We start from the raw sequence: 17,132 nt of genomic DNA, 5'->3' as shown, positions 1-17,132 counted from the left end.
AAGTTTTGGATTTCATCATTCATGTTCTGCCAAAATTGACAGGCATAATTTATGCATTGTTCGTGTTCTTGGCTGTCAGTGTCTTGAGTCTCAGCCCTACAGAAATAATAATTTCTTTAGCTGTGGCTTATGAAACAATACATCCGGATAACTCTCGGCACGGCTCAAGTGGTGCTTGACTATTGCCGGAAGAGGGTCGAACAAACGCTGATCGCCGAGGCAAATTACAAGACGAATTCCAGCAAAAGAACAAGTTTATAAACGACGTGGCAAATCTTGAAGCTCAATATTAGGCCCTTGCTGTGGGAGAATATACTCCTTTGGCTTTGAGTCGAAACAGAGCCTATTGTGAAGTTCAGAGCAGTCGGGTAAATAATATTTGCAGCGATGGCGACTGCTGGGTCCGGTGACCCTACAGGCTCTTCGGACTACGATGGGAAAAGAATGTCCTCCCAGATTACAATTCGCCACTTGCCATCCCTGGAGAACGTAGCTGAGATCAAGACATCGTTCAATCGTCATCTGCATTACACCCTGGCAAAGGATCGAAATGTTGCTACACAGCGAGACCACATGGTGGCGCTGTCACACACCGTCCGTGACCACTTGTTCAGTCGCTGGATTCGCACTCAACAAGCTTACTTTGACAAAGATCCGAAGGTAAGATGGTCGGAGAAAAATTGAATCCAAATTTAGCAGATAACTTCCTGCTAAACAGAACTGGAAATTTACATCCCTGAGGAAAACACAATCACAATAATGTACATGTAGTAGAAGTGTAAATTTCCATTCTGACATGTTATGCATCTACATGACAGGTTAGAAGTGTACCGATGCAAACGTATAACATCTAGCTGAGTGTACCCACCTTTGTCAAGCGTATTCAACACAAGTATCCGCACACACAGACAATTTTAATATTGTGATGAGGACGAGCTGAAGTGACATTGGATTACTTTATTTTAAAACAATGTCAAGTGATGGAGACGATGTGAAAACAATCTAAAAAAGGTAAGGAGAAATACATGTAAGAAGAACAGGCGATGAAAAAAAGATGATTCAAACAAGTTTCCGTACAACACTCTTCAGGAATCACCGTTGTATCGTTCTCCTTATTGCAATATCAGAATTATTATGGAAAAGATACAGTTCCCCCAAAAGTTTATGATCATGCCATTGACAGCAGGTACGTGTACCGGCACATCCCTCTCCAGAATGTAGTAGGAGTGTAGAAGCGGCAGGGTGTAAAGCTCTGTGCTTCCTGTCTGGACTAGTGTCAAAGCAAAGCTTGCTGAAGTGGGCACTTAAGTTATGGCATGCATGCATGAGCTGCTACATGCACTTTTACTGCATGCACTGCCCCCTCTCAACTCAGTACTTCTACCAGTCACTACTAGCAAGAGTACATAACCCGGTTATATACTTTTGGTACTAGTAGTACTGTCCTACATGTACATATAGGACAGTACATCAGGGAGTCGTAGCAGTGGGAGACAACTTGGGTAGGGCCACTGGAACACCAAGCAATAATAAATTATGGGTTTGGGTCCCCTACTGTCCGTTCTGGTCGCTCTTGGGGCAGGGCCGGTTTATGCACACTCGCACATGTCATCGCTGGTCTGGGCAGCGTTTGAGGTCAGCGGGTCAAATCCACGGTTGCGATTCGCATAGACCGCGGGTCGCGGGCGTGATTACCCGTTGGGACATTTTGAGTGCCACCGTTGATTTTTAAATGGCCCTATTAGCTGTATCATGGTCTATGGGCACACACAAAAAAGTAAAACAAAAAAACAAATGCACCGGTCCTCCTCCCCATGCATATATGGCCCAGTTTTCGATGATACGTCATGTAAAAGGACTGATCAATGTTTTTGAGCAATCGGCGAAGAGTCAACGATTTTAAATTGCAATCAAAGAGACAAGCTGAATTGGAAAAAAAAACAAAAGCACTGATGTCATCAAGCGAAGTCTGATCAGAAGGGAAGGGAAGTAGGATGTCCTTAGTATTAACTTAACTATTCTGTGTTTGTTTGAAATGTTGTTCCCAGCGTGTCTATTACTTGTCGATGGAGTACATGCATGGACGCACACTGACCAACGCCATGATCAACCTGGGTATTCGCGATCAGTGCGACGAAGCAATGTACCAGGTACGGTGGGCGCATCTTGTTCAGATGCATTTCTAACTGTGTCATGCTGTTATACAGTCTTCTACTTTGAAGTAGCTTTTGAAGTAGCATTGTGTTTATGCGCTGTGCTAATCTATTGCTGAGGTCGAATTTGCCTCGCACTTGCTTGGTGTACTGGAAGATACGAGTAAGCCTTCAAATAAGCAGGACTGGTGTTGTAACTATTTTCGGCAGATTGTGATAACAGGGTTTGTTTCTTGGGCTGCATTGCAATGATTGTTCATGTCAGATGGGACTTGATCTGGAGGAACTTCAAGATCAGGAAGACGATGCCGGTCTAGGAAATGGCGGACTCGGACGATTGGCTTGTGAGTTTTTATTTCGGTTCACACGGTGGCTAGCTCTACTGCATACTTATATTGTGACCGTCGTGACTTTGTCTGGTTTGTCTAATCATTCCGCATCCTCTCATTGTCTCTTATTCATAGCCTCAGGACTATTGATCTGGATAACTTGAAAGCTGCGATGAACTTGGCCATTTGAAAAATATATGTTGGACTCAGTAGAGCGTCCAGCCCCTATATGATGTCCAACCCCTATATAGAGTCCATTGGTCCAAAATCCACTGTACAGAGTCCAAACTTGGAATCAACTGTGAGCTCAAAGTTTCGATGGACATCACTCCCTGTATAGAGTCCAGCCAATTGGCTTCACCCCTATATAGAGTCCATTGGTCCAAAATCAACTGTACGGAGTCCAAACTTTGAAATCAACTATAAAGAGTCTTTATGTGGACAACACGTATAAAGTCCAGCCAATTAGGCATCCCCTATCGAGTTCGAAAATAGACATAGGATCTGCTGTAAGCAGTGAATATTAACCAGAAAACGGCCTCTCCCTTTAATCCTTTACATCATTCACTTCTCAAGATAAAAAAATATGTATTGAGGCGCCACTGCAGCCACTTCATTACATGAAAAACCCTACAAACACCATCCTCAAATCAAGTGGTCTCTTCGCAGACGCTGCAAATTACAATATCTCAATCATGTAGTGTTGCCAAATTATTGTGCACGCACACACACATGCACACACCCACACACCGCCAAGAAAATACCTAGAAAAAAAACAAGAATCAAAAGAGAATAATGGAGAGCCCAGGATTAATTATTTGTTTTCAAATTATTGTGCGCGCGCGCACGCACACACACACACACACACACACACACACACACAAACTTATACAACGCCAAGAAAACACCAAGAAAAGAGTAGAGACACAATACACACGCAACTCCAACAGCCATGCAAACGTCCACCCATTTACATGTAAAGTCAAGAGGGATAACAAATTATTATACGAAACGAATGCGTACGGGGAAGGGTACACGCACGTTTACATACACGTAGTAGTGTAAGAGAGTAACATAGTGCAGTGGTCAGCATAATACTAGCACATGCTGAGACTGCAATAGCAAGCTTCACCATTGCTCATGGCCATGCAAATGTTCAGCAGCACTCAGTTCCGCAAGCTTCTGAAGATCAGCACACCTGCAACAAATAGATAGCACAAGGATACGCTTATTACCGTAATGATGCATGGGAGCACACAACTACCAAGTTCTCAACGAATGTGATGCTCAATGAAAATCAATCCACTCAAAGACCTGTGAACAGGTGATGGTGGAGACAATAATCTATTAGTAATACGAGGAATAAGATCGTTTGTGCACACTCAAGACGCACAGACACACCAACATGCATGTAGTGTACACAGTGTTTCACTTCACTGCAACTAAATTGAAATGAGATGATTTGAACAATCTGTACAGCGTTGCGGTCAGCCAGTCTTCCCCAAGATGGAAATGCAATGATTTGTTGTCACGAGGCAGTTTCACTGACACAATGTCATGTTCGTGACATCAAAACGGTTACTTCAGGGAATACGAGTATTAGCTTGAGAAGCTTTCTTGTCATTGGCATACAAGCAATCCTCCTAGTCCTACTACTACTAGTACACTGGCACTGCGTTTGTGGATCCCATTGTATTTGACATCATACTACAGGAAGAGTGTCGTGGAGTTCACATAATTATCACAGGGATAAAAATACATTTCTCATGAAATAAAATAATAATTGATGATAGCTAGACGGTCATTATACGATTGATGCAAAGTCCTTGCAGTCCTTGAGGACTATTACGAAGTGGTTGATTACTTTTAGGGCATTCATTCAAGCAACATCAAACAAACGCGATACGCTCCTTGAAAATGGAAAAAAATTCAAGCATAACGACAGAACAGCAGACCAATCGAAACGAGTAAAAGCTTCCTTACCTCAGTCATCGTCCTGCCATGTAGTTGGACAGCCTTTTGACACCGGTGGTACAGGCAGCTCTTGTCCAGTCAAACAGGGTATCCTTGTGGCATCGAACGAAAGAGAGTGTCAGTGTATCTGACTCGTCAGATTGCAACTGTGCTGAACTTTTCTCTTTCTCCGCTTTCTGCTTTCATCCCTCGCTCTGATGAAACCGTTCAAACGTCTTACTGGCAGCAATGGCCAGCCAAACAGGGGATCCTTGTGGCGTCGAACAAAAGAGAGCGTCAGTGTACCTGACTCGTCAGATTTGAACTGTGCTGAACTTTTCTCGTTCTGCAATTTCTGCTTTCATCCCGCGCACTGATGAAACGTCTTCAGAGAACCACAAGACGCTTTCCAGATTTGATTTTGAACGTCTCCTTATCCTCCTTGTTTAGCTCGAGACAGATTACTGTCAGCAACTGCACAGCAGAATTGGCAGCCATGGCTGAAGTGAAGAAAGGAATGCGCTGCCACGAGGCAAGCAAAACTGAAAAATGTGTTCCCTTTCGGGCACAACACACAGGACGGCGTGACAGGATAAACTGGACTCCTGGACCGTGAATAGGGGACTTGTAGAAAAAGTGTACTCCTTATAGGGGATTGCGCGGCAGGATGAAGCTGATCAAAACTGAGTGGACTCCTGGACTCTGTATAGTGGATTTTGGACCAATGGACTCTATATAGGGTGCTGGACATCATATAGTGCATGGACTCTATACTGAGTCCTACATATATACCGTAATTAATAAGAGCACAGTGTGTAGTGGAGGAATGTTCGAATGGCCATTGTTATGGATTGCGGTATTTTTGTGTGGATGTTTGCAGCATGCTTCTTGGACTCCATGGCTACTTTGGCTCTGCCGGCGTACGGCTACGGTATTCGCTACGAGTATGGCATCTTCCGGCAGCACGTCATCAACGATCGCCAGGTAGGTGTCGCCGATGTGTATGAGCTGCTCTGCATCATGCATACCGGTATGCTTCTGCTTTCTCTCTTTCTCTGACCAGTATTGATGTTGACCTGGGTTTGTTCCCCCTGATTCAAACTCTCTCTCTCTCTCTCTCTCTCTCTCTCTCTCTCTCTCTCTCTCTCTCTCTCTCTCTCTCTCTCTCTCTCTCTCTCTCTCTCTCTCTCTCTCTCTCTCTCTCTCTCTCTCTCTCTCTCTTTGCCAATCCTTTGCTGCTTCCTTCTCTCTGTGCATAGATGGAGTATCCCGATGACTGGTTGGCAAATGGCAACCCATGGGAGCAGCCCAGGCCAGAGTACCGTGTTACGGTCAACTTCTATGGTCGACCTGAGCCCGTCGACGAAGCCTGCCTAAATTGGAAGTGGGTGGACACTCAGGTATGTGTGCGGTGTAGTTTAGGGCCTTTCCTTTCCTGGAGTAATCCTTACTTCAAGTAGTTTGGGCGAAAGTGTGGGGATTGCATGATGATCCTGCTGCTGCTTTTGTTGTTGTTGTTGTTGTTGTTGTTGTTGTTGTTGTTGTTGTTGTTGTTGTTGTTGTTGTTGTTGTTGTTGTTGTTGTTGTTGTTGTTGTTGTTGTTGTTGTGGTGGTCGTCGCCGTCACCGTTGCTGTTGTTGCTGCGGTTGTGGTCGCTGCTGCTGCTACTGCTGTTATTGTCTTGTAATTCATTTCACCAAGTGAACGTGCTGATATGCCTTGTCACGAGATCTAGGTCCGGTCCCTCCTATATATACATGTAAATGATGAAGAAGCCCTCTCCTGGTATAGAGGAGCTGCAGCTGAATTTCTCTATACTGCAATGGCGATGAGGACCACTAACGAACACCCGGGTCGCAGAGTGTCATTTCCACTGTTATGCCCCTCGAAGGAACCACCTGAGCATGTACACAGCAGGTTGGCTCAGTCACGTTTGACTGGACTTCTGTGTGTGTGTGTGTGTGTGTATGTGTGTGTGTGTGTGTGTGTGTGTGTGTGTGTGTGTGTGTGTGTGTGTCGTGTTTTGCCTTCAGCCGGTTCTGGCCATGGCGTATGATTACCCCATACCTGGCTATGGCAATGGAGTGGTGAACACGATGCGACTGTGGTCCGCTAAGTCCCCTGTGGATTTCGATCTTTCCTATTGTAAGTCTAGTTTTCAAAAACAATGCAATGTTATGTATGTAGTGCTGTTTTCTCTGTTCTAAGTTGTCTTTAGCATGCATGGACTACGGAAATGATATTCCTATGGGGATACTTATGCATTTTGTTGTACTTATGGCCACTTGAAAGTACGAAAAACGCATTTTTCGTCACTTCGAGGCCCCATAAGTACAACAAAATGCATAAGTATCCCCCATAGGAATATCATTTCCGTAGTCCATGCATGCTAGAGAACAACTACTTACTTAGAACAGAGAAAACAGCACTTCTTCTGTAAAGGTTTTTTCACCTCCAAAGTGGTTTGAGCTACCTTAATGGTGTGCTGGCCTCTACACTTGTACAGTGAAGCCTATCTAAACCGTCTTTGCCATCACTTGCCCATACTTGTTGTGTGTTTCTGTGTTGTGGTCCTGTTTTTGCATGTAGTCAATCACGGTGACTACATCCAGGCCGTGTGCGATCGCAATCTTGCCGAGAACATCACGCGAGTGCTGTATCCGAATGACAATGTAAGCCAGTTGTGTCCTTGACTTGATCCGTCCTGGTGTTGGTTTGCCTTCTTGACGTGTGCAGGAAGCTGACCAGTCATTGAATTGTTGCTGTGACCATTCTGGGATTTCAGTTTGTTTTTGGTATAATGCTGAATTGTTTACATTCTTATTGTGCGGGTGTTTTACTTTGCATTTTCCACTGTCTGTTTGCTGTTTTGGTAGTTCTTCGAGGGCAAAGAGCTTCGTCTCAAGCAGGAATACTTTTTGGTGTCCGCATCGCTGCAAGACATTTTCCGACGCTTCAAGAAGCTGAAGGCCAAGGATGCAAGCATTGTCTCTCAGGAGCGACGGGACTTTGAAGAATTCCCCAAATTTGTGAGTGCTACCAAGAGTAGATAAACAAGAGTGTGCAACTCGCGGATGGGTTGGCCCACGGCGGAATTTTTTGTTGACGTAATCTTTTCGACGACGCACGCGCTATGAGTCTTTCGGAAAGTTTTCCCTCGTGCACTTGGCCGCATTTGCACTACAAAGTCGGTGCCCAGCACGTGCTCTCACACTGCTCTGCAGCAAAATGCGCATTCTTCTGAAAAAAGGTGACGTCAACAAAAAATTCCGCCGTGGGCGGGGGTATCTGCAGATTGTGCAGGAGAGATCCGGAGTTGCACACTCTTGTTTATCTACTCTTGGTGCTACTGTACTGGGTGTTTTTCTTGTGTCTGCCACTCACTACAATGCAGTCAAAAGTATGTGAGCTTCTGTATTTGTGCTATGAACCAGGGGCCATATGAAAATTTCTCAGTTTCTCTACACAGGTTCTCTGAGAGTGGGCTTGGATTGATTCTTTCACGTTCTTGACACTGTGGAGTAAGCCATAAGAAAGTTAGGATTTCAGTCCGGTTGTGTCAAGTTCAGTCAGGTTTAGCACTACCCAATGCAGGTCCCAAACTCAAAAACTAAACTGGAGCTCAGCTATTGAATACGTGGCCAGCTAGCGTACATGATCTCGACATCACACTATACGTGCACATGCAGTACATGACCATCGGGTATGAAAATAACATTGAATTATACCTCTTTTGTTCCCTTGCTCTTATCGAGCGAGTGAACCAAATTGAAATTAATAGTCAGTACAATGTATTTCTGTCAATGCTCCAATGTATGTGCAGCTGCCTCTGTTGTTTGCTGTAACTGGTGTTTTTTGCAAACTCCATTTTTATGCTGCACCCTCTTGTTTGAAAATTGTTCTTGCTAGGTCGCCATTCAGCTGAACGACACTCACCCGTCTCTTGCTGTTCCCGAGCTGATGCGCCTGCTCATGGATGAGGAGCACATTGGATGGGATCAGGTGAGGCAGTAGACACATACTCGAAGTATGCTTTAAAATATACTCAAAACCTGTCAGAGTTCCTCTCAGGAACGTAACTTACGCAGTGTATTCCAGTACTCGTCGAAGATGAGTACATGTACCTTGGCTAAGTTTTGCTTCTGTTCCCGGGTTGGCTTTTTTCTTCTTCTTCTTCAGGCTTGGTCGATTGTGACGCGCACTGTGGCCTACACAAACCACACACTCCTGCCCGAGGCGCTGGAGCGGTGGCCGGTCGAACTGCTGGACAAGCTGTTGCCACGTCATCTGATGATCATCTATGAGATCAACGCACGCCATTTGAAGGTATGTGTGCGAGTGTGTCTGGACGAGTGAGTGACGTGTGCGTGTGTGTCTTGACCAGTGAATGATGTGTTTGAGTGTGTCTTGACCAGTGAATGATGTGTTTGAGTGTGTCTTGACCAGTGAATGATGTGTTTGAGTGTGTCTTGACCAGTGAATGATGTGTTTGAGTGTGTCTTGACCAGTGAATGATGTGTTTGAGTGTGTCTTGACCAGTGAATGATGTGTTTGAGTGTGTCTTGACCAGTGAATGATGTGTTGTCATCGTCGTCGCTGCTGCTGCTGATGGTATCTTCGTCTGTATTGTTCTTTTGCTCACAGAGCGTTCAGCAGAAGTACCCTGACAATGTTGATATGATGCGGCGCCTGTCAATTGTTGAAGAGGACGGTGGCAAGCGCATCAACATGGCCTATCTCAGCATTGTAGCATCCCACGCTGTCAACGGTGTGGCTGCCATTCACTCCGAATTGCTCAAGGCCACTATGTAAGTATAGCTTACTAGTCTCCTCATAGGCCTCAGTGCTGCTGTTCGTTGAGTAGCTACTGATAGTTGGAACAGTAGAAATATTTTGTCTGCCCTGAGCACCGTTTGTTCCGGAGTATATTCCGCACTGGAGATAAGGCGTTCTCAAAAGACAGTCATATTCCCTGTTTATCACCGTGAATTTGACCATCGTAGTATAAGCAGCACCGACTTTCTTTGGGTGAATGACTGGTGTTTAAAGTGCGGCGTATATACTCTGGAAAATATCGTAAGCGTTCCGCAGTACTCTTTGGCACAGTTTGTGGGGTTTGTGCATGCTAATGCGATTACATGTTTTGTATGGAGTAGCGTCACAGGCACTGGTTTGCCACTCAATACAAAACGGATACGCTGATGCCATCTACGGTGAAACGGTTCTGTGCTTTTCTGTGTTGTCGTCGAATGTTTGCTTTGCCAGGTTCAAGGACTTCTTTGAGTTGTCGCCCGAGAAGTTCCAGAACAAGACAAATGGCATCACTCCGCGCCGCTGGCTGCTGCTGTGCAATCCATCCCTGTCGGACCTTATCTCAACGGTGAGTATGCCGCCGTGATGCGCTCAGGCTCCCACAGGGTATTCATGCATTGTTGCACTATTCTCTTCACAGCTATTTTTTAATCATACATGACTATATGTACATGTAGATGTCCACGGCTGAAGACCTAGCTCCCCATGGACATAACAGCACGACATGGCCATGATTTTTGAATGATGCTTCCAGGAACTTGTGGAGCAAAAGTAGAACTTTAGATGTTGCATATACAAGAATTGTAGGAAATATTATAACTGTTGATCAGCCAACATGGGAACCACTCTCAGCAGTAAGCGGCGTACGTACGCCCTTGATTTCTTCAAAATTCTGTCTGTGGCATTGCAATACTTTGCTCTCTGTTTACATTGTTTGTCTCTGTCACGTTCTCTTCATGTCTGGATAGAAAATTGGCAGTGACTGGGTGACTGACTTGTTTCAGCTGAAGAAGCTGACAGACTTGGCTGAAAACAAGACCTTTGTCCAAGCGGTTGCTGATTCTAAAGCCGTAAGATTAAGAAAATGTTGGGTTTGTTATTGGCTGGTGAAACTTGTTTTTGTCCAAGGTAATCGCCCACCTAGATTTCTCATTACTGAGTGGAGATCATGGTGTATAGTGCATCAAGTGCGGCCTGATAGTTTGATGAACTTGTGAAGCTGGATTGTGTGTGTGTGTGTGGAGGGGGGGGGGGGGGGGGGGTTAAAAGAATTTTGAGAACCTGATTCAGGGCGTATGGCAAGACTCTGCAACAACAAGATTCAGCATGGCTATGCCAAGTCTCATTCAGTATCTACCTTGCAAAGTATCCGGAGAGAAAACCAGGACAGTTAATCATGTGTCTTTTTGTTTGTGCATTTACTGAGACAATTGTTTCTTTTCCAGTATTGTGCATTTGTTATGTGGATGTCGTAGAATCCCGTAGATAAGCCCCCGAGCTTATCTGTTTCACAAGGACATTTCGGTGGGCTTATACAAGAACATGGGCTTATATGCGGACACGGGCTTATACGCCGACACCAAAATTGTGCTATTGAAAAGTACCCTACTTTGCGGAAAATCACTGTGCAAACAAAAACAACCGATGATTGTGTTGAAATGTACCAAAAAACAAACAAACAAAAACGTACATGGTACGACCTAGCTAGGCCCATGGGCTTGTAGAACGAAGCTTCGCGATGCTCGAACTTGGCCTGGGCTAATGCGCGAGCATGGGCTTTTACACGCGGGTGAGCTTATCCGCGGGATTCTACGGTATCTCGAAATTTTAAAGTGGTTTTCTGTGTGCTCTTTGCTATGTTTGTGTGCGTGTGTATACCGTGTGTAGGACAACAAGCGCCGTCTTGCTTCCTACATTGAGAAGAACCATGGCGTGAAGGTGCCAATCGATTCTCTCTTTGATGTTCAAGTGAAGCGTATTCACGAGTACAAGCGCCAGCTGATGAACGCTCTGCATATCATTACACTCTACAACCGTGAGTCAATGCTGGGGTAACCTACTTTTTTTTTAGGGAAGGTCAAAGCAATTTTATTTTTTTATTAGCAGTGTCCTATTGCCAAGAGAGCGTTGAAAACCAGTGTTGCGACTCTAAAGGATTGTTGTATCGGAGAATTTCTTGGATTGCATCATTTTGCCGATGCAGTGCATACAAACAGGATTCAACCAGGTATCCCGCTGCAGAGCTCGATCGTACACACTAGGCTGCTTCCCGTCGCTAATCTCCCTCGACTATTATGTATGCCAGGAATTTTACTTTGACAGATACCCAATCCGAAGAGGTGCACCCTGCTCTTCAAGTACTCCTATACTGCTTTGCCCTCGTACTGTCGGTAGTAGGGGCAGAGCGCCAGACACATATGGGCCTGCACTCTTCCACTTTGAGCCTTGTGTCTTGTGCTTTAGGCTTTAGCCCTGCACATGTAATGTGCTCCTGGTTGTGCATGTGTGTGCGTTTTGCCTGTGGATTCTGTTTCCAGAGTTGAAGGACAACCCAGAGATGGACTTCACGCCTCGTGTTGTCATGATCGGCGGAAAGGTATGTTTGCATGCTTGCAGTCCCATGTACCGTAAAGTACCGCGAGAGCGCCCCGTCTCGCGAGAACCCCCCCCCCCCCCCCCCACCCCCGCCTTGATTTTACAGCCAAGGGAAGAAAGTCGTATGGCAGAGTGCTACTAAGTTTGTACGGTGTGAGAACCTTAGTATACTAAGATCACACTTGGCATGCTTTTATGTGGAGCTCGCATCCGCTCGAAGGTGGTAAACTGGGTACAGATTGATTACACAACGTTCAATGTGTGTACAAGGTCCATGTCGTATGACCTACAGACAGGAAACCACCTCCACAAGACGACCACGAAAGGACGAGATGGTGGGGCGCTATCGCGGTACTTTATGGTATAATAATGCGCTGAAGTCGTTTTTCTAATGTACTGGATCTTGTGTTTCATTCTTTGAGCTGCACTACCTGCCTGTACCCAATCCCCACCCCCCCCCCCCCCACCCCACTTTGAAAAGTAGCACTGTTTTGTTAGCCCATATTGATACAAGAACCGTGTTTATGTGCATTTGCTTTGTTGCTGTTCGCTTCTTGTTTGGTCAGGCTGCACCTGGTTACCACATGGCCAAGGACATCATTCATTTGATCTGCCGCATCTCCAAGGGTGAGCTTATGTTTTTTGTTCACGCTAACTTTAGGTGTTGTTCAGCTATTTGCACCGCTGCTACAGCTACATGACATTGTATTGGCAAGGGTACGTAACCCCGCACCCCGCACCCCTTGGTATTGGTATTGCTGATGACCTTACCTAGCTGACACTAGTGTGTGGGCGGGCTCATACGCCTATCTCAATCTGTATTCCAATTCGTACTTTTCTCATCCCGCTCTGTTGCCATTCTGTCACAGTGATCAATTCGGATCCCATCGTTGGAGACAGGCTCAAGGTGATCTATCTGGAGAACTATCGCGTCAGCTTTGCTGAGAAAGGTTAGACAAAGCCTCTCTTATTAAAAGTTTTGACCTTGTATGTGCGATATTGAGAGTGTGTATAGCCCCAGGAGTGTGCAACTGCAGATATGCATCTGTGATGGCAGAACTTTACCTCTGTAACAAATCAGTGCGATCCCGTGGTTCCCAACTTTCTGCTTGTACACGGCCCATGGTCATTGCTTTCTTGGCTCACATGGTGTGAAGCTCTGCCATCACAACTCTGGGTAGAGATTTACTAGGGAATGTGCCAGCAGTTGCACACTCTTGGGAGTGATGTGCTCTTTGTGAGACACTTGTATGTGAACAGTGTGTTGTAGTCAGTAGTGTATGTTTTTCAAAAAGACTGTCATGTTAACTTCTCAAGTAGCGTGAGTGAATTCTATGTTCAATTTTGCAGCCGAGTTAAGTTTGTGGGCATGCTGGTCAGTAGCGTAATATTAGGATAGTTACATAGTTGCGAGACAGAGGGGGGAGCTGTGTTTGCGACTCTGGGTTTCACGTTCAATCACAACTGGTGCTCTTTCTCTCTGCTGCTGTGTGGGAAACTCTGCCGTATATGGGCATTGAGCACTCCTCGGAATTTGGAGCACCCTACTTGATTACGAGGTGGATGCTTACCTTTATTTACCTTCCTGTTAATGTGTGTGCGTGCCTGCGTGGGTGGGTGCCTGTGTGTACGCGTGTCTGTACGTATACAGTTATTCCAGCCACCGATCTCTCTGAACAGGTGAGCGTCACTGGATTCTCGTTTGTTTGTTGTTGTTGTTGTTGTTGTTGTTGTTGTTGATGTTGATGTTGTTGTTGTTGTTGTTGTTGTTGTTGTTGTTGTTGTTGTTGTTGTAGTAGTGATTACATGTTGTTTGGTGCAATGACGGCAGGTTCGCTTATTATGTGCCAAGATGAGTAGGTGTGCTAGTTACAGTGCTGGCACCTCTTGGTCACACGATTTCTAGATTTCTTTTACGGAGAATCCTGAAGCAAGGAGACAAGAGAGTTCATAATAGCTTTATCACCAATGTCAGTTCCTGTTGTAGACAAGTATTTGTTGGTTTTGTTTTCTGGTGCTTATTTCAGATCTCACTTGCCAGCACAGAGGCGTCGGGTACTGGAAACATGAAATTCATGGTTAGTTATTGCCAGCTGTTGTCATGTATTGGGTCAAGTTTCTTTGTGATGACCGAGAAGGCATTGTTTTCCTGTCTGAATCCATCTGTAGAATGGGCTATTTATGTATTTTCTTATTTTCCGTCAACTCCAACGCAGCCACCTACACATGTGTAGAACTTCACTCCGCCAACTAGAATATCGGTCTCTTTACTGCGAATCTATTCATATTCATTATTTGTACATGTTTATTTCTTCATCATTCTGACCTTTCCTGCAAGAGTGCCTTTGCAGCTAATGTACTGTTCTCCTTCTCCTTGCTTGCTGTGTGTTCAGGCTAACGGTGCGCTGACTATCGGCACCCTGGACGGTGCTAACGTGGAGATGCGAGAGGAGATGGGCGCGGAGAACATCTTCGTCTTTGGCATGACTGTGGACGACGTCACTGCATTGCGCAAGAAGGGGTGAGTCATTGACGTCGAGATTTTAGATCCACTGCAGCGGATGTGCTTTTGTATGGACATGTTTATCCTGTAGCCCTGAGTCCACTGTTTTGCATGGACCACATGACTTAATTGTATATCCGGCATAGAGATTATATTGCACTCAGGTGTGCTTTGCATGTACTTATAGCATGTGCACGGATTTGCAAGGTACCAAAATTTTATGTTGGTGACGGTGTAGAAATCCGTGCATCAAAGCGGGGAAATGTGGACCGTTTTTGGCAGGGTACTCCGACAGTTCTGTTGGGGAATCATGCTGGCTGACTCATTTCTTTTCGTTGCTCGTGTTGTTTGTGTTTTTGTCATGCAGTTATACACCACGCGAGTATTACGAGTCTCTTCCTGTGCTGAAGCGTGTCTTGGACCAAGTGCGATCTGGTGAATTCAGTCAGCCCGGCGAGGAGACCGAGTTCCACGGTCTCGTGGACAACCTGCTGAACCATGACAGGTGCGGGCAGTTTTTTTTACAATACTGTATTATGCTTGTCCTTCACTTAGAGAGGCAGCACACTCTTACCGCAGTTTCCGGACCCCGAAGTTACGGGCACTTCGGTCTACCGGACATCCTTTGGTCGAGTTTTAGTGGAAAATTGGACGTATTACTACTTGTACTTTTTGTTGCTTTTAGTGGAAATTGTGACATCGCATGCCACATCTCTGGCCTTACCCCTTCGAAACGTATGTGATTCCAAGTTACGGACATTTCAAAGTTACGGGCAGCGCCCGGTCCGGGACCGCGCGGCGGGTAAACAAGGTATGGCGTAAAAACAAGTGATGTATGCGTCGTTTTCCCCGAATTAAAGTGTTGCAGCGCAAGTCCACTGCATGCAACCGTACCCACTGTGGTACCAGCTAGCTCTTCATGAAAGGTCATGAACTGTGTTCAGTCATACTCACACATGTACTAGAGCTGGTTGTACTTGCCCAGTATGAGACAGGTTACCACGCAAAAAGGTGACAACCATATTTGATGCGCCCCTCCCATACGGCCGTGGGGTAAAGGACATACAACTTTCTTTTTCTGTTTTGCATTGCCGGATACTAGTTGTTCCCTGTACTTCTTCAAGGGAACGCAGACTTTCAGATTTGATTACCGCTTTCTCTCCTGTGGTTTCCATGTAGATTTTTTTACAGCGATAACCTATTTGAGTCGCTGAATCCAGTTTCTAATTCCAATAATGTATCCAATGAAGTTTAAACGCATTACTGCTACCTTTCACGTTCACTGGATACTGGATCATCAATGCCTCCCAGGTACTTTCACTGGTATGACTTTGCTTTGCGATTTCATTATTTCCTCTGTCTTTTCCTCATCTTATTTTGCCACTTAGATTCTGTCTCCTGGCTGATTTTGAAGCATATATCAAGTGCCAGGAGGAAGTTTCTGCTTTGTACAAGGTGAGGTGAAAATGTGTTTTTAAAATAATTCAAATAGAAACCATCATCTTTCAGCTGAGTTTACCTGTCTCTATAGAGGTGTTCAGGAGACGTGAAAAAAACACTAGCTCAAAAATCAGTCCTCCTTCTACCATCAGTGTTACTGTATGCTGCATGTCACCTGACTGTTGCTAGGTCAACAGCCAATCAGCACCCTTCCACAGCTGGCACTGCTCCACAATATTGACCGGTCTATGATCTCCAGACATTGTCACACTGCAGTGCATTGTGCCCCAGTACTTGGACTTCAGCATATCTCGCTAACTTGATCTATTGATGAGCATGGAACTTACGATCCTGAATTTTGCACCTCTGTCCCCTGCCACCCTGGCACTGTGCTGTTGATGCTGAAACTGGTTGAAACCTAGCTTGATCCGAATGCGACCTGGATCATAGTGTGAAGGATATTGAAGCCTGAGAATGATGAGCAAATAAACTAAAGCTTCTGCTGGTCCCATGTGTAACTGATGCGGAATGGGCTGAAGGGCTTCTTGGTGATGTGACTTGATCTGCTGCAGTCGATGATGTTATCATTGCACTGTGTGTTAAACTTGTGTTTCTTATTTCTACCAAACTGTTGTGCATGCTGTAGGATCAACCTGCTTGGCATCGCAAGGCCGTACTGAACATTGCCTCATCCGGCAAGTTCTCCAGCGACCGCACGATCAGCGAGTACGCACGCGACATCTGGGACGTGCAGCCGTTCGAAATGCCAGTCCCCGCCGCCAACCAAGCACCCACGGATGTTTAGTGCGATTCGCGGCTAACACTGATCGTGTCCTTTCCTCACCCGAGACATACCTAACCGACCTACCTGCACCGGCCATATACCATGATTCAGCCTCAAGCTCATATTCTCCATTCTTGTATGACTCAGTTTTTAATTTCTCACCAGTGTTGCTCGTGATTGCTTGTAATAAATCAAGTATCCAGTCTTTTTCATCTCCCTGTTTTATTCTCTGTGTTCCGTGTGTATCCCCTCCTTACCAATTTAATGTTTGTTATCTATTTTCGCCATTAGCCGGACCCCAGATTCCTGGGAGAATTCCGTCACCCTAGAGCCGGGTGTTTTGTATTGTATTATGTATTCAACAATAGATTCAAGCCTCTTGCTTGCTCTTGTTTTTAGTGATCTGATTTCGACTCTAGCCCCTGGTACTCACCCCTATGCTGTCTTTACTCATTTGGCTAGTTAACCGTTCGTATACTAGCACTCTGAATTGCATTGGACACTGGACGGTGATGTTGAATTTGCTTACAGTGTGGATTGTGGATTGCACCTGACCAATTTTC

General features: G+C 45.4%; 1 protein-coding gene across 1 annotated transcript; it reads left to right on the top strand.

Moving 5' to 3' along the window:
- Positions 1-65: 65 nt before the first annotated feature.
- LOC135817352 (glycogen phosphorylase-like) lies at positions 66-17,089 on the top strand. Its single transcript, XM_065330524.1, has 23 exons — positions 66-660; positions 2,049-2,150; positions 2,419-2,497; positions 5,316-5,419; positions 5,695-5,835; positions 6,469-6,580; positions 7,025-7,107; positions 7,312-7,464; positions 8,345-8,437; positions 8,615-8,761; positions 9,080-9,243; positions 9,701-9,815; positions 10,216-10,317; positions 11,135-11,282; positions 11,785-11,843; positions 12,409-12,469; positions 12,712-12,792; positions 13,494-13,522; positions 13,870-13,920; positions 14,236-14,363; positions 14,713-14,850; positions 15,734-15,800; positions 16,432-17,089. The coding sequence occupies exons 1-23, from the start codon at positions 388-390 to the stop codon at positions 16,588-16,590; spliced, it is 2,589 nt and encodes an 862-aa protein (XP_065186596.1). The 5' UTR covers positions 66-387; the 3' UTR covers positions 16,591-17,089.
- Positions 17,090-17,132: the final 43 nt, after the last annotated feature.

The sequence above is a fragment of the Sycon ciliatum genome, chromosome 1 (genome assembly GCF_964019385.1).
Source record: "Sycon ciliatum chromosome 1, ocSycCili1.1, whole genome shotgun sequence".
NCBI lineage: Eukaryota > Metazoa > Porifera > Calcarea > Leucosolenida > Sycettidae > Sycon > Sycon ciliatum.
Note: the sequence above shows the minus strand (reverse complement) of the source record. Positions and strands in the feature narration are given on the sequence as shown.

What these genes read in the sequence shown, in the direction of transcription:
- LOC135817352 (XM_065330524.1), top strand. Translation starts at nt 388, where the DNA reads ATGGCGACTGCTGGGTCCGGTGACCCTACAGGCTCTTCGGACTACGAT. An exon ending in CGGACTCGGACGATTGGCTT is followed by an intron (nt 2,498 to 5,315) that starts GTGAGTTTTTAT and finishes GGATGTTTGCAG; the next exon opens with CATGCTTCTTGGACTCCATG. An exon ending in AGCACATTGGATGGGATCAG is followed by an intron (nt 8,438 to 8,614) that starts GTGAGGCAGTAG and finishes CTTCTTCTTCAG; the next exon opens with GCTTGGTCGATTGTGACGCG.